We start from the raw sequence: 16969 nt of genomic DNA on the forward strand, positions 1-16969 counted from the left end.
TTGGTTTTAAAAACATAAATAAATAAATAAACTCAAGCTTGGACAAAAATTATACTTCCTCCATTTCTTTATAGTTGCAACAATTCCCTAAAATAGAAATGTCACAATAGTTGCAACACACTATAATGGGAAAGTATTGTTTGTCAAAAGTTGTACTATCTCTATCTCTAAATTATACTCTTAACAATCTCTCTCCTCCATATTAAGTGTTTTAAATCACATGAGACCCACTTTTCTTAACCGTGAAAAAAGGTGTGTTGCAAGTATTAAAAAGCTGAGGAAGTATTTTTCTTCGACAAACTCCTCAAAAAGCCCAATTTATTTCGTTAAGTGTTTTTAAAACTTATTTTTCCCATTTTAAATTTTCCAATTAGTTTCCATTCCCTTTTTATCAAAATTCCCAATTTTTTTCCAATCCCTTTTATTTCCTGATGATAGGTTGGAAAATTAAGTGGAAAATAACATCTAAACCTTTTTTTTTTTTCCAACTTTCTGATTTCCAGATAAGGGTAGGAAAAAATAAATGGGGGAAATTATTTAAAATAAAACCACCAAAACAAATCAAACTAGGCATTCACGAGTAGTTCGCCAGAAAACTTTTGATTTTTAGGGCCAAATGTTGTCTAAGATAACTTTTTTTTACCAAGTTGTTGCATGGGGTAAAAAAATTTCACCAAATTCTCCGGAATTGTTTTTCTTTTTTTTTTTTTTTACCAAATTCTAGTTAACGGTCTTTTTTTTATAGCCAATTTGGTTAATTAACCGTTGATCAAGGGTTGCCTACAAAACCATTCTATGTCATGAAAGTTCTACTCAATGAGTACAGGCTTCTCCACTTGTAGCACATATTATGAGACATAGTAGAAACAGTAATACTCTCAATTGTCACGTATTGTGTAGTTGAACTGTACTCAGTATTCCTTCCATCACAGTTTGGGCACATTTGCCAACAAACTTTGACCATTGATATCAATAATTAATCATTAGCAAATTTAACAGAAATTTATAATTTGAAAACATCTAGAAAGAGTAAGAGAATAATCCAACAAAATTTTAATAATTGCACTTTTTGTATATTGGTCAATGCGCATGTAAATAGTGCATATAGTCATAGTGAAAAGTTTATTGTGGGATGGCAGGATTGTTAGTTATAGACGGGGCCATGACAGCCTTAGCACAAATCCGCACAAAATTGACACAAAACTAGTATGTAGCACATCATTCATGAGCCTTATATCACCCAGCAAAGTCCTTGAATATAGAGATGTCATATAGATTATGTTAGTTTAGGTTTTTATTAGGTTACCTTTGAGTCAAATCCAATTTCCTTTTTGGACTGCCTCATAGTAACACCCACCTAGGAGAACATGAGCCCACTAGTAGATATTCCTTCTATGGTATATCCTACCTAAAAAGCCTCTATTAGGTTGAGGTATCAACCCCCTAAGGAAAGCACTCAACTTCCAATATTGGAAAGCCATTGGCACAATCTACTATACTTCAAAGAACTTGCGTCCGCAACACAATTAAAGCACAACAAGGCACCAGAATAGGCCCTGATATCATCTATAAGGTGTACCTAAGCCCACTAGGGCCTCTACTTAATTAGTCTTTAATATCCTCAACTTCCATCGCTGGAGAGCTATTCTGCTTAGATGAACATGAACCCGCTAGTAGATATTGTCTTGTTTAAGCTAAGCCGGCAAAATTTTGTTTTGTTGACCCAAAAAGCCTCGGCTAGGTTAAGGTATTAGCCCCCACATAAGGAAGGATTTGTTCTACTCAGCTTCCGATGTAGGAGGCGCCTCCTTCCTTCCTTTAAGAAGCATGTGTCCCAAATGCACAACAAGACATTGAAATGGGTCATACCGAAAAGCTTTAGCCTTGCAACTTAGCCTTTTTATACATTGGTCATACCATATGTAACACACCCCAAGTGTACATAAGCCCACATATTTTTGTAGAGAGGACAATATCTACTAGTGGGCTTATGTTAACTTAGGGTGTTGCACCCAATTCTATTGTGTTTGTCCTAGTTGTCTTTTTACAAAATTTTCGTACACTACGTGTCATCAGAATTTATAAAAATCAAATACTTCCTTCGTTTTCTTTTAATTTATGTGTAGAGGGAGAAATTCACGTCATCAGCATGTCATGATTATATATACTTTCTAAATTTATTTTCGTGTTTAATCTTACCTTTAGCCCACTAATGTTTAATGAACTGTACTATTTTCCCTTGCTAAAGTTTTCTCAAACCTTTATGTCTTCTACTTCAAAGTCTTAACCACTCTTTTAAAACTTTCATGAATTTTATTCTTGGTTCTCTTTTAAAATTCCCCTAATTTTTCTTAAATGTTATTTCCTTTACTTACCTTTTTTTCAAACTCTTTTAAATGGTGATTTAATTATGTCTTTTTCTTTGTATCGTACAATTCCTTATGATGATGCATGTTAGCCGACTCCAAATCAATTTGGAACTAAGGCATTGTTGTTGTTGTTTTCTTTTGATTTACCCACTTTCTTTTTTTTCAATTTTTTTTTTTTTTGGAATAATTCTATTTAATTTAACCACTTATAAATTATTATTTTTATAAATCATTTATACTTTCACAAACAATACTGTTTGTATGCCATTTTTTCCGTTTACTTTTTTCTATTCTAAATCATTTCTTGGTGCAAGTGAAGAGGCAAATGTGTAAGAAATAAGAGCCCACATTAAACAGAATACCTTAATCATAAAAACAGTAAACTACTAATATTTCTTGTGGAATAATGTTTTTTGTCCAAAGCATAAAAATTCTAAAGTTTCATTAACTCGTCCACCCATCATCCTTCCTGCTCCCATGAGGCAATGACTTATATCCTTACCTTTGGATGCCCCTCTTATTGAACAACACCTTCCGTCTCTCTTTCATTCTTGCTTATGATTGGGTAATAACTCCACAACAATGAGCCAACATTCATGGGGAAATCAACAGCAACAATGACCCAAAACAACACTATTTATGAGGCTGCTCTATGATATAACATCAGTGACTCATCCAATATTCATCACCCCCACTGGCCACCATCACACATCTCCAGCCATCAATCCATCTTTACCACAAAGTATTTCACCCTTCAGTCATGGCATTTATTTTCTTTCCAAAATAAAAGAAATGTATGGCTTCCATCAAAAAAATTTAACTTCCATCAACTATGTTGAATTAGCTATAATCAAATTCTTGATTATTGATTCTTGATTCTTGATTATTGAAATTCAAGTCACTGAGATCTTGAATTTGTCAACATTTTCTTGATCCAATAGATAGTGTTCAAATTTTCAAATTCTGAACCGTTAATATTAAATCAACAAATCAATCAAAGCTTTAATCCCATAAGTGGGGTCGGCTACATGAACCGTTATTACTAATGACTGATGAAAATTTAATTTAGGAAAAATCTAATTCAGCTCAATTCAAGCATCAAGCCCATCCAAAATTGTTATTGATCTTTTTAAGCTTCAGTTAAGAGCCTGGTTATTTATATATGAAATATTCTAGATAGCTTTGGAATTATCTTTAAATAAGAAGCTAAAGAGCTAGTCACTCACATGATAATATAAAGATATGATTATTATATCAAAGCAATCACAAATGTAAATATAAGCAATAGTTTATGAAGACTATCTCAAACTCATAACATTCCTCAATTACAATCAAGACATATTTTGTATTCTTCAGATAACCGACTTGTGTTATTGAAGTGTTAAACAATTCCCAAAGAACAGATAATATAACTAGAAGCTAGCTATCGAAACTATAATCAACAAGGTATGGAAACACCTGTTAGGCTTAGTTTGGAAAATTTGTCAAAAATAAGCAAACGTTTGCTTCGTCTTCCCAAAATAAGCAAACCTATTGATAAAATCAAAATAAGTCGACTTTTATAAGGTATATTCCAAAAATGAGTAAAGACTGATTGACTTTAGGGTTAACAGGTTGTTTGGTTGATAATGCCCCGTGTTATCTAATGATTGGTTGGTTTTAAAATTTTAATTAATATTATTAATAATTTAAATTAATTATAAAAATAAAAATAAAACAAAAACCCTACCCCCACGCAGAAGTGCCCCACCCCTGCCAAAGTGCCAGCCACCGTCCACTCCCCCGTCAGATCCCCCCTCCATCCACCGGCAACCGCTTCCCACCACCACCCATATCTCCTCCTTCCCCTAACGCACTTGGCCGCGCCTATCTAGTTTTCGAACTGTGGTTAAAATGTTAAATAGTTGATACCGTTGTCTAATTGTTGTTGTCAATTTTAGGAGTGTGATTTAATGGTTGATTCCGACGGTTTAGAAGTGGCGATAAGAGTAATTGTTGTTGTTGGTTATGCAATGATGGTGGAGGGTGGTGGCTCAATGTTAGGCATGGTGGAAAGGTGTGATTTTTGGGCTGATGGAGGACAGTTAGGCGCTACATGTGGTTTTGAATTGGTTGTTGTCGGTGTTTCTGCCGGTATTGGTGGGATTTAGGGGCTGCTCACTGGTGTTTGTTGTGCATTGTGGAGTGAGAAGGCAGTCACTGGTTATGAATTTGTGGGGTGATGGTTATTGGTGATGTTGTGAATCTAGAATTGGTGGCAGGTAGAGTAACAGGGGCTGATATTGGGTGGATGTTATTGGTGTTGGGGGAAGGTGAAGGAGAGATGGATGGTGGTGGGAAGGGGTCGCTGGTGGGGAGTGGGTGCCGGCTGACTGGTTGGTGTGCAATGGTGTGGTGGCTGGCACTATGGAAGGGGTGGGGGTGAGGGTGGCGGGGGCAGTTTGCAGTAGGGGTAGGAGTTTATGTTTTTAATTTTTTTTATTAATTGAAATTATAATGTTTTTTTTAAAGTGACTTGTTGAGAAGGTTGTAGGTCAACTGACTTATGTACGGAAAACACTTTAAAAGTCAACTTATTTTGAGTTAATCAATAGGGTTGCTTATTTTGGGAAGACTAGACAAAGGTTTGCTTAGTTTTGACAAATTTTCCTTTTAGTTTTCTGCAAACAAGGAAGAAATTCCTAGTAAACTTCCACATGCTATAAAAGTACATCAGCAGTTCAACAATTAACCACTGGCAGAACATGTGAAATATGTGCTACCCTTCTTGCACATCTTTCAACCCATGAAACACCCGAAATAAACTGGATTATTAAAATAAGTAGTAGAAAACCCAGATTCATTGATGACATTATTATAGTTTCAAATTGCGCTTATATAACATGATAATTCAAGACGCATACTGTTGGCAGTTTTCTATAGTACTTAGTTGGCAAAAGCTTTTTTTCCCCAATTCTTTTGAGCATTTCCTCTTTGTATACTGTTGGAGATTTTCCATTACTGTTTCGGTGGTGTGCATTACGCAGTCATTTATTGATAAACATATAAATTAGGAACCGAAGTAGTTTTCTAAAAATAGAATGTGCAGGCCTCACCTCGAATTCAAGTAACGGAGGGCCAGTCTCCGACAATAGAGACGCGTAGAGGAGATGATGGAGACTACATGTAGTAACATAAGCAACATCCTGATCTTTCTTGCACCTGGTAAACACATTAACCACGAGAATAGAGCCAAATCATAATTAATAATGGTTTCTAACCCCTTGTGAAATAGCTTAAGCTTTCTAGTTAACCTATTTCCCCCCACATAAAGAAGGCATTACAGGTTTGTCAAACAAGTTGCAAATTATCATGACATAACCTTAACCATAGCACTATATGAAGGCAGCAAATATGAAGATCAACAGCATGGCCAGCAGAATGATTTACATCAGTTGGATTATTAAAGTAAACATAGCACTTACAGGTCCAACACTGTTGGGATAAGTCGAGGTAAGGCTGTTTTAAGTTGTGGTCTAGTGATCAAACCAACCATCTGACCTAGAGCTTCCACAGTTGACATTCGTACCTAACAAAAGAGTCATAAGTTTTGAAAAAAAAAAATATACTTAAAACCCTGTTCAGTGGACATCTTATAAAACTGCCAAAGTTTTAATGATTTCTATGTTTTAATGATGAGTAAAAACCTAAAGTTATCAACTTATTATTAAAACATAGAAATCAAACCAATTACTCCCTCTATGCCACTGAAGATGTCCACTAAAAATTTCAGAATTTACAATGTTGCTAGTCACAAATGGAAAGGCGGACAACTACGTGGGATGAAGGGAGTATTAGTTAAGAGAAGAAAAATGAGTAAGAGTTTAAGTATTAGCCCAGGAACCTTCAGGTCCCTCGAAGATGCCCAAACTCTTAAGAAAAGTTCGAAGGCTGAGTTCAAGAATGACCTGCACTACACAAGAACAGCTCATCAATCAGATGATCAACCAATATCATATAGAGTACAACTGGTAAATGAACAATTTGATCTTACATGACATCTGCGTCAAGCACTTCAAAAGAGGGAAACTCAATGCTGTATTGTGATATAGCCTGACACCAACACTTGAAGGCTGGATACACAGCATAAAATGTCTCAGAATAACATGTTTGAGTGTCCTAATGCAGCAAACAAATACAGGAAATAGAACATAAAGGAAATATCCACAATGTTCCTTGCTTTTCAGCTTTTATGTTAGGCTAGGTTTTCAAGCAAAGAGAAAATCATAGATGAACCATAAGAATGTTTAAAGATCAAGAGTCTTATAAAGCAGTTGATAGATCAAATCACTGTTCATGTCCTAGCCAGAACGAGACATTCATATTTTTTTTATTATTATTTAACACAACTGTATTTAACTGATTCTTGAGCACCATTGCATGATGAGAAAAGTTAAATTTCTACTACCATTGTTTCATATTATGTGCAACATTTACTGAAAAAGGATGTTACACATTATGTGCAACAATTGTTTTCTTTCCTTTTTAAGTTGTCATTTCTTTCTATCTCTCTCTTCATCATATGCATCTATACCTTTCTCTCTCCATTTAGCACTCACACAAACAATTTTTGCCTAAGAGCCCGTGTCAAGGCCTTTGTTGCACATAATTACAAAAAAAGTGATAATCTTGATTGCTACATTTGCTTGCTTGAACGCCTTAATCCTACAAGTGGGGTCGGCTACATAAACCATTTCCCAGGTGGTCACTCATCCTAGTACAACTCTCAATCTTGATTGCGACATAATGTTTTTTTCCAAAAAAAAAGCTTGGTTGCTCTATTATAGGGTCATGTATAAGCATTTAACAATACTCCTAAATGTAATGTGGGATATTTATCACAAAATCACTAATAGTACAAGTAATTAACCCCTATCCATATTGTTTGTTGCATTTCCTGTTTTGGAGTCAAAATTCATTAACTTTGATCACGAATTCCCATTGATATATAGGAAAAAAACATAGTTATGTAGGATCTTGTTAGAATGTTTTTAAAATACTTTCAATAAATCAACTTTTATACTACCTCCGTTTCTTATTATGTGCAACAAAAGAATATTTTATATCTCACAAATAATACCCTTTTGTTGCACACAATAAGAAACGGAGGTACTATAATTTTTACTAGTACACAAATACGGATATGATCAATCATTTGCTTATTTAAAAGAACATAGGTCTTCACAAATTGTAACAAATTTTTCTATCAAATATTATATTATTCAGCCTTAGAATTTGAAAGGTATTCAATTTTGTTTCTCTATATCTCCTCTTAAAGACGTGTTCTTTGCTCAAACATAGTCATTCTCTCTCCTAAAATAGGATTCAATTCATTGAAACTTTAAGCTCAAACACTTAAGTTTTGCCAAGTTGGGTTTCAAGCCACCCTCCCTGCCCAAACTTCTCATGTGTAACCTGGAAAACCCAAATTCTTCAACACAAACTTTTACTGAGTCTATCTCACATTTACTATATTCACCAAGAAAAACAATTCCTAGCAATATTTGGACGCTGTAACCTTTCAAGCTTACATGATGTAGCTATATCAGAAATCCAGTATATGTTGACAAATATATATGAAACAATGGAAGGTGGAACTGTAAAGCCCAAGCATCACAGATCCAACACAAATCCTAATTAGGGTTCTCCATGATTTAGCGGCTTTATTAAGAACGTAAAAACAGACCATTAAGAGGACTAATAGCTGTTTACCATAATAATAATAATAATAATAATAATAATAATAATAATAATAATAATAATAATAATAATAATAATAATAATAATAATAATAATAATAATAATAATAATAATAATAATAATAATAATAATAATAATAATAATAATAATAATAATAATAATAATAATAATAATAATAATAATAATAATAATAATAATAATAATAATAATAATAATAATAATAATAATAATAATAATAATAATAATAATAATAATAATAATAATAATAATAATAATAATAATAATAATAATAATAATAATAATAATAATAATAATAATAATAATAATAATAATAATAATAATAATAATAATAATAATAATAATAATAATAATAATAATAATAATAATAATAATAATAATAATAATAATAATAATAATAATAATAATAATAATAATAATAATAATAATAATAATAATAATAATAATAATAATAATAATAATAATAATAATAATAATAATAATAATAATAATAATAATAATAATAATAATAATAATAATAATAATAATAATAATAATAATAATAATAATAATAATAATAATAATAATAATAATAATAATAATAATAATAATAATAATAATAATAATAATAATAATAATAATAATAATAATAATAATAATAATAATAATAATAATAATAATAATAATAATAATAATAATAATAATAATAATAATAATAATAATAATAATAATAATAATAATAATAATAATAATAATAATAATAATAATAATAATAATAATAATAATAATAATAATAATAATAATAATAATAATAATAATAATAATAATAATAATAATAATAATAATAATAATAATAATAATAATAATAATAATAATAATAATAATAATAATAATAATAATAATAATAATAATAATAATAATAATAATAATAATAATAATAATAATAATAATAATAATAATAATAATAATAATAATAATAATAATAATAATAATAATAATAATAATAATAATAATAATAATAATAATAATAATAATAATAATAATAATAATAATAATAATAATAATAATAATAATAATAATAATAATAATAATAATAATAATAATAATAATAATAATAATAATAATAATAATAATAATAATAATAATAATAATAATAATAATAATAATAATAATAATAATAATAATAATAATAATAATAATAATAATAATAATAATAATAATAATAATAATAATAATAATAATAATAATAATAATAATAATAATAATAATAATAATAATAATAATAATAATAATAATAATAATAATAATAATAATAATAATAATAATAATAATAATAATAATAATAATAATAATAATAATAATAATAATAATAATAATAATAATAATAATAATAATAATAATAATAATAATAATAATAATAATAATAATAATAATAATAATAATAATAATAATAATAATAATAATAATAATAATAATAATAATAATAATAATAATAATAATAATAATAATAATAATAATAATAATAATAATAATAATAATAATAATAATAATAATAATAATAATAATAATAATAATAATAATAATAATAATAATAATAATAATAATAATAATAATAATAATAATAATAATAATAATAATAATAATAATAATAATAATAATAATAATAATAATAATAATAATAATAATAATAATAATAATAATAATAATAATAATAATAATAATAATAATAATAATAATAATAATAATAATAATAATAATAATAATAATAATAATAATAATAATAAGGTGGACAGTTCATCACCAAAACAGAGCTTGGACAATACCATTGGCAAATATTGATCGATGAATATCTCTTACACTACCAAGAATGGGAAGAACTCGTGAAAGTACAGCTTTCAAGCGTGGTGTGAACAGCAAAGCTTGAATTCCATTAAAAAGAAAAAATCATTAGCTTTGAGTTGGCTGACATATCCAGAGAACCATTATATAATTTGCTTATCAAAAGTACCAAAAAGAAAATAAGAATGACCAACCATCAGCTGCTGCAAAATCAGCAAGTATCTGAACCATAGCTGGTAAAGCTGAGCTAGCTCCGGATAGATGAGTATATATTTCCTCCATCATCTGCCGATCAAAATTCAAAAAAATAAAAGTAAGAAACATCCCAGTAAAGGTAAGGTCTATATACTAACGACAACGAAGGAGCATCTCTTGCTTGTGTCGCCTACAATTCTCACACCCTCAACTGTCTATGAACACAAGTTATGTAAATAAAAATAGGCAAATACTGAAACAAGGAATAAAATATTCGCTAAGAAATAAAATTAATATTCCACAAAATAAGAAAAGTTACAAAAGAGGGAAACTGATGAATTAAATTTTACAAATCAATTCAAAAGTAAGGAAAACCTTTCAAAATATTAGCTATACATTAACACAATGGTAACCTCCTAGTGAGGGATTTAAAAGCATGTTATCGATCATTTAATTGGATGAAACTTGCTATATCTCTAGGAAGTTGCAACCCTTATTATTTGATTTCTAAAAGAATAAAAAGAACCTTTTGTATCAAAACAGAAACGAAAATTCGTATGGAAATATTTACTTACTTAGATGAGAAGAGGTAAGCAAGTGGCTCCAATTCTATTAGAACCTTCTAGTAGGTTGTACTTTCAGTTTGTCAAACAAATAGTTTTGCGGTCTTCTACCTTTTTTATTAGAAGCGTTAAACATACACACATGCGCGCTGATGCATGTGCGCACACACGCCCACACAAACAATCAAAACATACTGATTAATGTACAATGATTGCTGCTCAATTTGAATGCCATACAATTAAAACGTTTGGCAATATTAATTTTATAATTTGCATTGATTGTTAGATTTAAGTCATTTAACAATTAACATCATGAATTAAGTGTTATCCTCCATTTGATGTTTTGAGTCAACTTTACAGATTTGGTGCCGATTATTAGTTTTTAATGTAACACGGTTAGTTATTAATTAGGAAATTTTGAATTTTGGTACCTCGAAAATGACCCTAATTGAATTTTCGTACCCATTTAAAATTTACTTTTATTTTGGTACCCATCAAAGTCACAAATATAGGCTTTGGTACCTCCGTCTAACTTCCGTTAGATATTCTGTTAGTGGGGCCCATTATCTAATTATTTAATCATTTATTTTATTAAAAAAATAAAGAAAAAACTTTAAACTTAAAAAATTTGAAAATTCTATAGTGGTCGTTTGAAATATGACTATCATAATATTTAATAATTATATAGTTCATAATTAATGCATTTTTATCCAAGTAATTAATTATATTACTCTATTTTTGCTATAAAATATTATTATCAACATTTTTTTTTAATTTATCAAATTTTTAGTTTTATTTATGTAATTTTTACTCTTATTTTATAGTTTCTCGAAAAATATTTATTTTATGTTGGATTAAAATTTTCAAAAATTATATTTACATTGTAGAAATTAGAATACTAATTGTGTCCAATTTATAGTGTGAAAAAATGAATCGCTTATATTGTTTATCATTAAAATAATAAGGTAGTCATATTTCAAACAACCGTTGTAGAAACATCCTAAAAAAAAATTTTTTAAAAAAAAAAAAACCAACCAACCACTGCCGCCCCTCTCCCCTCCCCATCAGCCACCCTTCCCCTTTCCCGTGCCGGCTGCCAGTACCCAAATATTCCCCCGGTGCCGGTGATCCCACCTCCTCCCTTTCCCTCCTCCGATCTAAACCCACCTCCTCCCTTTCCCTCCTCCGGTCTCGGCCGCAACAGCCCTCCAAACAACCACCGCTCACCGAAACAACCCCTCTCCCCTGTTATTGAAACTTGGTCCCACATATGAAGCGGATGCCTTATGTAAGACTTCAGGTACACCAATTAAGGTTTTTAGCATCATATATTTAATTTTGTGTCCAGTATGAAACAATTTGAACCAGTAAATGCGTTAATGTATTCCTATATACCTACCCATCATCAGTGTCATAATAAAAGGCAAAGTGAAAATTGTGCATACAAGTATGCCTATATCTCCATCTGAGGCTTAATACAAATGATTACTTGTGCCTTAGCATTCTGAATTGTATCATATAATCATCCATGACAATTGGCGAGAGGTATCATTAATTTACAAGGTGGCACTGGCAGCAAAAAAAAAGTATTACTAACTCCATTCCATATTATTTTCAGTGATTAAACATTTTCAACTCAACATTTTCAACTCACACTTTATGTCAAATCATTGCAAATAATATGAAATGGAGGTAGTATTTGCATTCAACTACTGATGTGACAAGAAAAGAAAGAACGATGCCTACTACAAAGACTACCAAATAATCTTTGATTGGAAAAAAAAAAAATGAACAAAAATCACAATTAAATCTTAGCATATCAATCTTAATCCAAAGAAATCATATATCCAGCCAGAATATGCCATGACATGATAAATTAACTTATTCACAGAAAATTTGTAGCCATGCTTGTTCTTTTGGATGAAACAACTAAACAAGAATCTTTAAGCTTTGTTCTCTTCACCTTAAAAAAATAATATTAAATAAAAATAAATTCAGTTCAATAAAAATAAGTTTATTTCAGTAAAATTAGTTTTAGTTCAATTAAAAAAAATAAAATAAAAATAAATAAATAAATAAATAAAAAAAAACAGTTCAGTAAAAATCAATAATTTTAATGAAGTTAAACCGAGAATCAGTAAAATAATTTAAGTTCAATAAAATTAATTCAGTTTAATAAAAATAATTTTCGTTCAGTAAAAATAATTTTATTTCAGCAATAAGATGAAGAGAACGGAGTCTTAGTCTGCGACAAGAATACCAACTGATTTTACCAGCAGAAGATTCTATATACTCATGTGGAAACTAATATTGTTTCAAAGATAAGAAGTCAGCTAAACTATTCTCTCATTACGTCTGAAAAAAAGGGGAGGAAAGAAGCACTACCATCAAAAAAGAGCAAATAACTATTATAAATGTTGATAACGGAGTCTCTTTATGCAGAAGCATCAATTAGTGGTGCCAACTGCCATGTCGGCGCTTTACTTACTAACTTGTGAAAAGAATAATCAAGGGAAAAAAAGGAAAGCGAATGTAAATTCAATTAGCAACATTCAAAAGGGGACTTTGGAATCACAAAAGTGCATCCACTATCTCCATTTCCTTAGAAAGCGAATGTTCCTTGAAAAGTACCCAGATCATCATAAGCCTTGTCTTTATGCAGCAACAAACATTCATTGGTAGGTGGATATTCTTCCACCAATTACGATTTTCTTAAGCCATAGAAATTTTACATAGATCCTCTTCCCAAATGCTAATGGATTTGATGTTTCTAAATCCTAGTGTAAGTCCAGCTCTTTCCACAAAAAAATATGTCAAAAAAGGACTTTAAGCATCTCCAAACCACTCTCATATCCAAAAGATTCCAGAAAGAAATATTGTAACTTCCTTCCTCAAAAAATCACAAGAACAATGGAAGTATACAATGTCAAATTAAACCAGACTTGATGACACCTCATATCTCATAACATTGATAACCTTCCAAACTTCCTTGTAATGACTTCTCCAGCTGGTAGAACAGACTTAAAAGATAGACCTTCTAAATATGACTTGAAAAGACGACTTCTCCAGCTGGTAGAACAGACTTAAAAGATAGACCTTCTAAATATGACTTGAAAAGACCCTCATAGTATTTTGAAATTAATACAATCATAAATGTCATTAATGTAATAGCCTGTTAGAGAGGCAATATGAGAATTAGCGGTGGGAAAAAATGGCAAAAAGAAAGAAGTATCCCAAAAAAACAATGGTTAGTCATCCTAACCCAATCCTTATCAAATCAAAAAAAAAAATTTAGTTCTTAATTAACATGGTTTAGGACCTTCAAGATAGACTTTTTCAAGCCTCATGCTTCACGTCAAGTCGTCAACCCTATGCATATGGCCAAAAAACTGCTCAGAATACCTATGCAGTTGCATAACCCTCTGCTCAAAACTCTACTAGCACAAAGGGTATAAACAACAAAACACATCTATGCTGTTATGAGTATAGGTGAAAGGAGACGTTCTAACTGATACATAAAGGGTATGGTACAGCAGCCTGCTTCTATTCAAATAGTTTCTCTGGAAAAAAGAGATTGATAAAATCAAAAGACTTGCATTCCCCTCACGTAACTAATGTATAAAGAGAAAAAGACTCTTAAAAAGGTTTAAAATGGCTTGTGCAAATGTTTGAGATCGTTTCACATTCTCAAACCTTCCTTATCCAACCCCCTTTATTAAAAGTTTACATTTTATGCCAAAAACTTCAATATTTACCAAATAAACATGATAACAAGTCATCATGTGACAGAGCTATTCAAATCAAGAGAGTTACCAGATCAGGATAATGTGAACCTATTGAAACAAGCAACCCTGAAGCAGCTTTCTGCCAGTCTGTATTGAGTTCCTGAAATAAATTAATTTCCCGGTGATCTGTCAATTTGAAGCCGCACACATATGACATGAACATAGAAACAGAAACTCAACCTTCATATTCTTTGAATAAAGAGGTAAACAATACTGATAAAATAAATAAATGAATAAATAAAAAGCTGTTAAAAAATTCTTTCAAATTATCATGAATTGCACAATAGTCTCTACATCCTACTTTTTTTTAACCAAACAGTCCAAAACAGACTGACATCTAATAAAAAAATTTCAAAGATAAAAAATACTAGCACCCAGATCACTTCATAGCGTTTAAAAGTCAACGTGGTCACCCACAAAGGATGAAATTAGCCAAGGTACAGGACTTGAGAATACCACTCCAAGAATCTTCCAAGCCTAGTACCAAACTTCTTAACATGAAAGTTTGAATAGCTCTACCTCAATGACAGATAAATTTTAACAGCAAACATGCCATAACTCCATAGTATGTTTGGAAAGAAATGTGAAGGAAATGGTAAAGGACTTTCAAAGCCTGAATTTCCCCTCCATATGTTTTGATCTGTCAAAGGATTTGGCTTACTACAAGCCTAGGAAACCGGATCTCCTTCCCCTTTCATATTTCCATTCTCTTCTTTGTATTTATATTTACCTTCCTTCCAAACATATCCATATAAAAAAAAAATGCATTCATTACTCTCCAACCCTTCTTACATCATCCACACACTCGGTGAAAAAATATAAATCAAAAGAATTTGACAGGCACACACATGAAACTAACAGCATGAGATAGACTAACCTCTCAACTCAGTGCAAAACCCCTCACCGGCCTTATCTAACACATAAGCTTGCATTACCTACAGTGACTTCAAGAGACTTTAGCTATTCTTGTCCAATTTCGAATTAACAAGTCTTGTAGACAATATTAATAAAGCCTTTTAAATTATAGTTTCTAACTCCTTCACACAAGCTAATCCAAGCCTAATAATGTCATAGTGATCAAGCAACTAATGAAGTAGATTTTTTTTCTCTTCGCCTAAACACAACAACTCCTCTACCATAAGATCAAAGCTAAACAAACACCTCCAAACTAACGAACATAAAAATCATCCAGTGCTAGGCAATCTTACAACCGAAAAACCACTCTCGGGTGGCAATTCGTAAAATTTCAACAAATCTACAGCATATCCAATGATCAAAATGAAATAATCAGCTATCAAATGATCACAAAAACTACTGTTTAGTACATTAAGCTACAAATAGATTTGTGATAAGAAATTAATTACACTGATCAATTGCAAAATAACTACAGAATTACAAAAGATTTAAATACTTCTCAATGATCAGCTAACCTTGGATGAGATCATTTCCGAAGTCGCAATTTTCAAAAGCTTCGACATATAAGTATGGTCAGCATCTTCTTTATTAAGAGCATTAACACCAAATGCCATCACTTGGAATAAGCCAGCCATGTTACCAAATCTCTGCACATTTTTTTTCAACAAAACAATCAATTATACACTCAAATTTAACCGAAATAGGCCGGAATCACGGCAATTGTTCAACATTTTGTGTTAAATTCTACCCGACGACCGCCACGCGATACAGCGGCGCAACAATCGAGCACCAGAAGAGGATTCCTGCAAGCAACGAGAGAAATAATTGAGCAAATTTGCAAAATTGAACTAGAGAGTTGAATAAAATTGAAGAGAGAGAAAGTAGTACAGTGCGGCAACATCTTTGAGAGAAGCCATGGAAGCTTCTCGAACAATGGAAGATTCATCAGCGAGAGAAGCTACTAGAACCTGTACAGCTTCTGGAGAAAAACATGCAGAAATTTGAAAAAAAAATTGGAGAAATTGATCAGTTAATTGAGAATTTAGGATTGAAATTAGAAGAACAAAGTGATTGAGATTGGGGAAAAAGGGAGGAAGTTTACCAGGAGCAGGAATTGAGGTGACGGAGGTTGAAGAAGCCATTGAAATGGAGGAGAGAATGAGGTGGAAGACGAACAAGGCTTTTTGAGTTGGCGTGTGTTTATGCGAATGTTTATAGTTACTGGGATTTTGGAGCATATGCTATTTGAGAAACTCCTTAAATTTTAGTCATTGTACGTATCTACCTGGCATGATCGTCAAATGACACCCTTGCCAACCAAAACATCAACTCAATCAATACTCGATTAAACTTGGCTTGAATTGAATCGTACTTGTTCGAATCAACTTGAAACTCAATAGGTGTACTAAAACTTTAACATTTTTCCTTTCTTTTATCTTTAAAAACAAAGATTTACCTTGACACTTAGGGTCTGTTCATATTTACTGAACTGAACTGATTGGAGCTGAACTGAACTGAACTGATTGGAGCTGAACTGAACTGCACTGAACTGAACTGAAAAATTAAA

The 16969-nt window shown here is 30.5% G+C and overlaps 1 protein-coding gene across 1 annotated transcript in view; it reads right to left on the reverse strand.

Annotated features, from left to right (window-relative positions):
* Positions 1-16610, reverse strand: part of LOC145597497 (protein SHOOT GRAVITROPISM 6-like) — a 48061-nt gene extending 31451 nt beyond the window's left edge. Inside the window, exons 1-11 of the mRNA XM_081653682.1 lie at positions 16505-16610; positions 16291-16381; positions 16151-16205; positions 15918-16049; positions 14516-14587; positions 10139-10229; positions 9929-10024; positions 6403-6481; positions 6253-6316; positions 5834-5937; positions 5465-5570 (exon numbers count right to left, since the gene is read on the reverse strand). Coding sequence (XP_081509808.1) covers positions 5465-5570; positions 5834-5937; positions 6253-6316; positions 6403-6481; positions 9929-10024; positions 10139-10229; positions 14516-14587; positions 15918-16049; positions 16151-16205; positions 16291-16381; positions 16505-16544 — 930 coding nt within the window. The 5' untranslated portion in view covers positions 16545-16610. The remainder of the gene's footprint in view (positions 1-5464; positions 5571-5833; positions 5938-6252; positions 6317-6402; positions 6482-9928; positions 10025-10138; positions 10230-14515; positions 14588-15917; positions 16050-16150; positions 16206-16290; positions 16382-16504) is intronic.
* Between the last annotated feature and the right edge of the window lie 359 nt (positions 16611-16969).

This window comes from Chenopodium album, chromosome 2, assembly GCF_948465745.1.
Source record: "Chenopodium album chromosome 2, dcCheAlbu1.1, whole genome shotgun sequence".
NCBI lineage: Eukaryota > Viridiplantae > Streptophyta > Magnoliopsida > Caryophyllales > Amaranthaceae > Chenopodium > Chenopodium album.